The sequence below is a fragment of the Nematolebias whitei genome, chromosome 10, assembly GCF_014905685.2.
Source record: "Nematolebias whitei isolate Nwh7 chromosome 10, NemWhi1, whole genome shotgun sequence".
NCBI classification, from domain to species: Eukaryota; Metazoa; Chordata; class Actinopteri; order Cyprinodontiformes; family Rivulidae; genus Nematolebias; species Nematolebias whitei.
Window position 1 is genome coordinate 2,846,941 of NC_056507.1, and position 7,508 is coordinate 2,854,448.

At 41.4% G+C, this 7,508-nt stretch overlaps 1 protein-coding gene across 1 annotated transcript in view; it reads right to left on the reverse strand.

The window, feature by feature from the left end:
- The window catches only part of ankrd27 (ankyrin repeat domain 27 (VPS9 domain)), a 31,293-nt gene that overhangs the window by 15,094 nt on the left and 8,691 nt on the right, over nt 1-7,508 (reverse strand). The window contains 4 exon segments of the mRNA XM_037682515.1: nt 1,940-2,005; nt 4,241-4,294; nt 6,714-6,773; nt 6,877-7,185. Coding sequence (XP_037538443.1) covers nt 1,940-2,005; nt 4,241-4,294; nt 6,714-6,773; nt 6,877-7,185 — 489 coding nt within the window.

Consider the following 7,508-nt stretch of genomic DNA (forward strand, 5'->3'; position numbering starts at 1 on the left):
CAGCCGAGGCGCCGCTGCAGCCGAGGCGCCGCTGCAGCCGAGGCGCCACTGCACCTCACTCGTTTTGACGATCAGGAAAAAATATACAGAAACCACTTTTGGAGGATGTTTCTTCAGATGCCTTAATTTGTGTGAAAAAGACAAACGCTCTGACATCGTAAACATCTAATCTATTTTTTCTAATTAACGTCCTCGTGTCCTTGGAAGGAACGCGTATCGCCCTCCACATTTAACGCCAGAGTTTTAGACCGAGATCATTTTAAGTCGGGAAACGATGGAGCCGTTTTAGTCGAACGTTGAAAATGGCCTTATGTGATACTGCATGATGTCACACTCAGTTTGTGTTTGGGAACGACTCAGCTACTACCACATCTAATTTTAGCTCAATATCTGTAAAATTGAGTTATAGATCCAAATGTATGGCTAATGTCACTTAGCTGTGGTGGCCATCTTGAACTGGATTGATTAGCCTTGGGCTGAGACACATGGGAGCCTTCACCCATGATCCTTCATTTTATAAAACCATGTTCTTTGTCTTCTTACAACAAGCAGCAGGAGGAAGAGCCACACCAAGAAGCTTCTTTAAGCATAACCTAAAGATTAATCCTGATTACGGCTTCATCTGGGTCAGTGGACCACTAAAGGTTAGGCGATGATGTTTGTGATTGCGTAATCATTGGTCATCTACAACCGATTCCCCTTTGGAGTACTACAATTCAAGATGGCCACCACCACGAATCAATCTTAGCAAACAGTCAAGTTCACAGATATTGAGCTAAAATTCAGAACTTTAGACAAAGTTCCATCTGCTGTCAGCTAGCTTAGCTGCAAGCAAGTAAACAAAAAACATTACTTTTCTACGTAAATTTTATTTAAATTAGTCAGTGTTTATAAAAATATATGTTCTGTGTAGCTCGTATAAGATCAGGTGGGTCAACGTGGGGCCAGCCACGCTCTGACAATGTGTGTGCTGCATTTGGAAAAATACAAATGTTCCTGCTCAAAGTGTTTCCTGGTTTCTTTGTAGAGCGGCAAACTTTACCACGCCCCAGTAAAAAGCCCTTTCATATTTCGAGGACTAAATGTTGACAAGCTTGTAAGACAATCAACAGGGAGACAGAGACGAGCTCTGAGAAGAAACAGGAAGTGGACTTAAAGTTCAACCTGGAGAAGAAGCTTGGAAAAAAGTGTTCGTTCATAGGGATGTCTGTATGGTGGCCATCTTGGATTTGGACATGGCATCCCAGTTTCCAAAAGGAACCTTTTCTTATGTCTAGACGCACGACGCACCAGCATGTACGTCGATACCGCTCTTTTTTTGAGCCAACATGCTCAAAACATGGACGGACATTTATGGCGACAGTCGTCTTGGATTTTGACATGGCAACTTAATTTCTGAGGAAACTTTCTTTCCCTGTGATGGACTTGTGACCTGTCCAGGGTGTCCCCCGCCCCTCGCACAGTGATTGCTGGACATGGGCACCGGCGACCCCCGTGACCCAAAATGGAAGAAGCGGGTAAAAGATGATGGATGGATGGATGGAAACTTTCTTTCCTCTAGATGTAGTCACACATCAAAATGGAAGTCAGTGCCTCCGTTATCTTACAAGTTATGATCACAAGATGAACAGACAGACGGAGTGTTTTTACAATTCCCCTTCTTTGCTCCTCAACAGGGGACAAAAATCACCGTGTTCCTCTCAGAATAAATCCTGGGAATGTTTGTTACATCGGTTGGTTCAGGTTGGCCCAGGACTACAACACCTTCTGAGCAAGCAACAACAAAATTGGACTTTATGATATCACTGTTCAAAAGTTTTATCAGTAAAATTGTTGGTTTTATTTGAAGAAGACAACAGTTTGAGTGGCAGAGTAATTACAGTTCTGTGCACGAGAAACGAATCGTTCATGCAGGTAAGGAATCAGAGCACACACTTACGTTGCTGGCTTCAAGAGCTCCCACAAGGTTAAAGATTAAATCATGAATACCATGATAAACATAGATCTGAAATACAAACATAGAAAAGGCAATGTAGAGACATATCTAGACACGTTATAATTTATGCACATTCTTATTAGACTTCAACAGAAGACAAAACTGTGCACAAATAGGTCCTTCTTAAAAAAATTAGCAAAGTGCTATTTAGGTGCATAATACAAAACTTAGTGTAAAGAACAAGGGCCATGTATTTTTTATACAAAAAAAAAATCTTGATTTTAGGATAGAACTCAATGTCAGTACAACCTACAAGTAGCTGAAATGTACCAGACCTGAGTACTGTTCTGTGATTGACCCATACATTGGTTGTTTACAGTGCCTATAAACGTATTCACCCTCTTAGATGTTTTATTTTTTATTGCTGACATCAATCAATCACTCAATCAATCAATCAGTCAGTCCATCAACTTTTACCCATTTCTTCCTTTTTGGGTTGCAGGGGGTCACTGGTGTCCCTATCCAGCAGTCACTGTGCAAAAGGAGGGGGACACCTGGACAGGTCTCCTGTCCATCACAAAGACACACAGGGACAAACAACCATTCTCTCTCTCTCTCACCTAGAGACAGTTTAGAGTCACCAGTCAGTCTAACATGTTTTTGGTCTGTGGGAGGAAACTGGAGTACCAGGAGAAAACCCACGCAGCACTAAGAGAACATGTAAACTCCACCCAGAAAGGCCCCCAGCCGGGATTTGATCCAGCGACCTTCTCGCTGTGAGGCAACAGCTCTACCAACTGTGCCACCATGCTCGCAGTAATAAATCAATTGTGGTCAATAGAAATGTGATTTTTTTCTACAAAAAAAGTTCAAAAAGGAACCTGCGTACTACCAAGTCGCCCACACAAACTGGGTGACAAGAAGGAGAACACCGAAGTTAAAGAGGCCACCAAGACACTAGTGACCATTTTGAAGGAGTCCGAAGCTTCAGAAGGTCAGATGGGAGAGATTGTGGTTCTCTCTTATTGCTTCCACTTCTTGTTGATGGATGGAACAGAATTTCTGGGGATGTTTAGGGTCTTACAAATACTTTAGTATCCGTCCCTTGACTAGTCCCTTTAAAGACGGGAAAATATTTACGCTACATTTAAACATTATTACATTACATTCTTCCATTATCTTCTGCTTGTTCTGGAGTCGGGTCGCAGGGCAGCAGCTTGAGCAGGGAGACTCAGACCATCTCTTTACCCAGCCATCTCCACTGGGAGGACTCCAACGCATTCCCATTCCAGTCAAGAGGAATATGGCGCTTTGCCACTGTCTCAACTGTCAATGGTTCCATACCACACTGCACCAGTTAAGGGCCTGCCCACTGCCGGTACCTACTCAGCCCAGTTTATGGGACCACCTTGTTTTGGTTCCAAGCAAACTGTTCCGAGGTGATAATTTTGATGTAAGCAGACCGCAGCCGTTGACTGACCAGTGGAGCTACGTCACTTGATGACCGGCCCAGCAAAACTGCAAACTACATCTGAACCTCCATCTCCTCCTCTCTGATCGTGTTCAGTGTGTTGTTTTTGTGGAGTGGCTCCAACACAATGACTGGTTATGATACCTCCCACTTTGCTTTGATGATCCTGCCCACAGAGTGGGGAAACAAGTCACGGTGGCAAATCACCTACACCCGAGAAGAACTGACGAGAACCGAGTCAAGTTGCACTTCTCAATGACAAAGCAGCTATAGACTTCTTTCCAGCATGTGCTGGGTCTTCCAAAGAGTCTCTTCCTGGTCGGACATACCCAAAGCACCTCTAGGGATGCCTTCAGGGTTGCGTTCTTACCAGATGGTGAACCACCTCAAATAGCTACTCTGGATGTGGAGGAGCACGGTTCTACTCCGAGTCTCTCCTGATAACTGAAATTCTTACCCTATCTCTAAGGGAGAGTCCAGCTTCCCAGCAGATAAAACTCATTTCGACCGTGTGTGCCTGCAAATTCGTTCTTTCAGTCACTACCGAGAGCTCATGACCATAAATGAAGGTAAGAACCTAGATTGACTGTAAACTTTGGTGTAACTCTGTAGAAAAATGATTTCACATGTTCTTTGTGGCCAAGTAATATTGACATAACTGTCCATACTTTCAAATAGCAATTAAAAAAGAATAAAACAACTAAGGGTGAGTACTTTTAAAGGCACAGTATTCATGGCGAAGTAGGTGGGAGCAGGGAACCATCCTGCACTTAAACCTATAGACATAGTTCTTTACTGGAACTGGAGAAAGAAGTTGATTTAAAAGAAGATACCTCCACTGCCTGTTTGAGAAGAGTCATCTGAAGCTCCTGCCTTACCACAGGTTTCTGTAAACACATGCAGAGAAACATAAAGATGAAGAATGCTCATCACCTGAAACCGTTCCCAATCTGAAGGATTTGTTCAAGGACGGGTGCCAGACTTTATTGGTGCATAAGTTGTCAAGATGTTTGGCACATGTGCAAAATGGTTATACCGGTACACAAAAATCTGGGCAATAGGTCAGGGTGGAAGTTTCATTGCAAATACCAGAACTACTTTTCACAATGAAGCGGAGTTTATGGAATTAAAGGAATGAAAATGAGCAAGAACCAACAAACACATTCATTCAAACTAAAGTGACATGTATTTATGGAAAACACCAGTCCTTAACTGCTCTGATTGTTGGACTTCAAGGAGATGTGCAATATGCTTCTACAGCACCAGATGGCTTTGGACTCACATTCGGTTTCACAAGGAGGCCTGTGTCACCTACGTTTCTGAAGAAACAGGAAACACGACCTCTGTCACCCATCCACGAGCTCTGTTGACAGAGCTCCAGGCGTAGACTGTTGACACATCTGATGACCCGAGACGGCTTTTGATTAAAGTACTGCTCCTCTTCGTAATTTGACAAGTGTTTTTTATTTTTTTGGCACGTGTGTCTTTCTGTGTTATTCCAATAATCAAAAGGTGAATTACATTAATTATGATACATACCACATTTCTTCAAAACCAGCTGTCTGACCTTTGCTCCTTATTACTTTGATAACACTGAGGATGTCATCCTGATATAAATAGATACTACTGGTATATACAGTATATCTTCTATACGTATGTATCTTCTTTACAGACATGTCCTCCAGCTTCGTGTTTCATCCTTTTCTTTCTTTTGCCACACTTAGAGTTGCCTAACTCACAAATACAAGTACGTCTCCATTCAATAGAGTAATTTATGACAGGTACATTTTCAATACAGTTTGTACCAAATACTCCAAGAGGAAGTTTATTACTTTCTCTTTTTGATACCAAACTGATACAACTTAGCATTTCAGTCTGTGTTTAATCTACATGTTTGTGATAATAAATGATCAGGAGAGAGAAACGTGCATGCCAAACATGTTATGACTAAATCAGAAGAAAAAATTACGTGAAACACCTCAAAAACACTTGAAGTGTATTGCCGACTAGTTCAACCATCAATTAACGTGCATGCCCTTGTATATATAGGCATATGCAGGGATGCAAGGTTAAGGTGGGAGGATGGTTTTTCTGTTGGTGCAAAAGCAGAAGCACTGAAGAAAACAAGAGTATACCATGTACAGCACATTATACACCCATCAACAAACTATAACACAGCAATCTATAGAAATGGCCCGATTATCTCCAAACATTATAAATATTGAGCAACATTTTTTTCATAAATTGTGATTTCGGAATGAGGCAAAAAGAAATTTGCAGGCTGTTGCTTTTCATGCTCAACGTTAGTTTTGTGGCCACAGGGCAGATGCAACATTTATCCCATTACCAACACAAGATCCCCACCCACAGTGGGGTGTCTGAGATTCACGTGGACTACTGTAGTTCACTGCCGTATGGTCAAAGCCACATAAATTATTTAAATGATTGATTGGGCATTAGTGTATTGACATCATTATTCTTGCAAACCCTCGTCAACTTGTACATCATAACATCATCCATTTCCCGCAACATCTGCTGTTAAATTCATAAATCATAAAAATTACAAGTTTTTTTTTAACTGAACAATCCATGTATCCAATGCATCAGTCTTTCAACAGGAATATAATAAAAAAGGAGTGGGACCACTGGAGTACAGGACGCTGCTCAGACACTAGATTTAGTTCAATATTTGTAAAAACAGCTGTCGTAACAGTTTTGGTGTTGGCTAAGATTGATAAGCTGCGGTGGCCATCTTGACTTTAGCAGTTAACCCGTTGTGGATGTACACCTAATGTTACTTTCTAAAAGTTTCAGACAAATAAACGCAAAGGCAATAATCCACATTACTGCCCATCTTTAACAGCAACAGCCAATAAATATACAAAACTACACAAAGATGAAGTGGAATAAAGTTAACTGGTGCGACGAGAGAAAACAAAACTTTGTGGTCACAACCAAACTATTTTTCAAGAGTCAATTTGGAATTACTGGAAACTGCTTTAAAATAGTTTAAAACATATTTATCTGAAAGATTCCAGTTTGTTTATATTAATAATGAATACACTTAATTTAGTCATGAAGTTCCTCAGGCTTCATGCTGTATTAACACCAGTGTAGTACTTGGATAAATACTCTCTATATGCTTCCATTAGGTAAAATTATTAGACATCATGGGTGATATTTTCATGTTATACTGATGATACTCTGCTATATTTATCTTTAAAACATGACTAATCTAGTCAGTTACGTATAGCAGCTTATAGCAGATAGATTGACAGCTTCTCCACCAGGTTGGGGTCTACTTACCAGGCGGGAGTCTCTCAGCAGACATTGAAGACATTTAGTGTAAAGACCATTCACAGTGTCCTAAAAATAGAACATGAAGAGACAATGTACTTATCAGATATTTAAACCAAAGGAGTGACCAAACAAAGAAAAACCTGAACTATTAGGATTTAGTTTTTCATACTATGTGGTGGCGAAGTCCCTTCCTCTCATGTTCCTTGAAAGCTTCACAGAAGCCATGAACGAACTTGTCCAGTTTCTGGACAGGACGACCCAGGAACTCCATCACATCCTCCAGACTCCTCAGGCAGTAAGGAGGAAGTGGGCTGACCTCGGCCAGTCTGGATTCAAACTCCACAGGCCTGGAGATGCAAAGAATACTGTACCGCTGTTCCTGGTCATTGTAGAACGTTTCCTCAAACAAGATGGGGATCACTGATGGAGCTGGGAAGCCTGATCCCAGCAAGAGCTGCCGATCTTGGATCTTAACTTCCTGTTGTAAAAACAGAAGAAAACTCAACTTGCGACAAGCGACAAATGTCTTGGTGACACACAAACGTACTTTATTCCTGTTAATATTTCCTTACATCTTTGGAACAGTTTGAACAACTGGCTTGAAACAGCTGGTATGTCTTAAGAACAGGAAACAAAATAATCTCATATACATATTTATATACATATAAGTTTACACATTTCAGTGTTAATGTTTGATTTCAGGAACTAAAGCAGCAGAAACAGAGGGAGACTCAAACAGGCTGCGCGCACTCCTGCAGCGTTGAACACCTGTTGGTGCAACACCTGTCCCGCAGCGTTGAA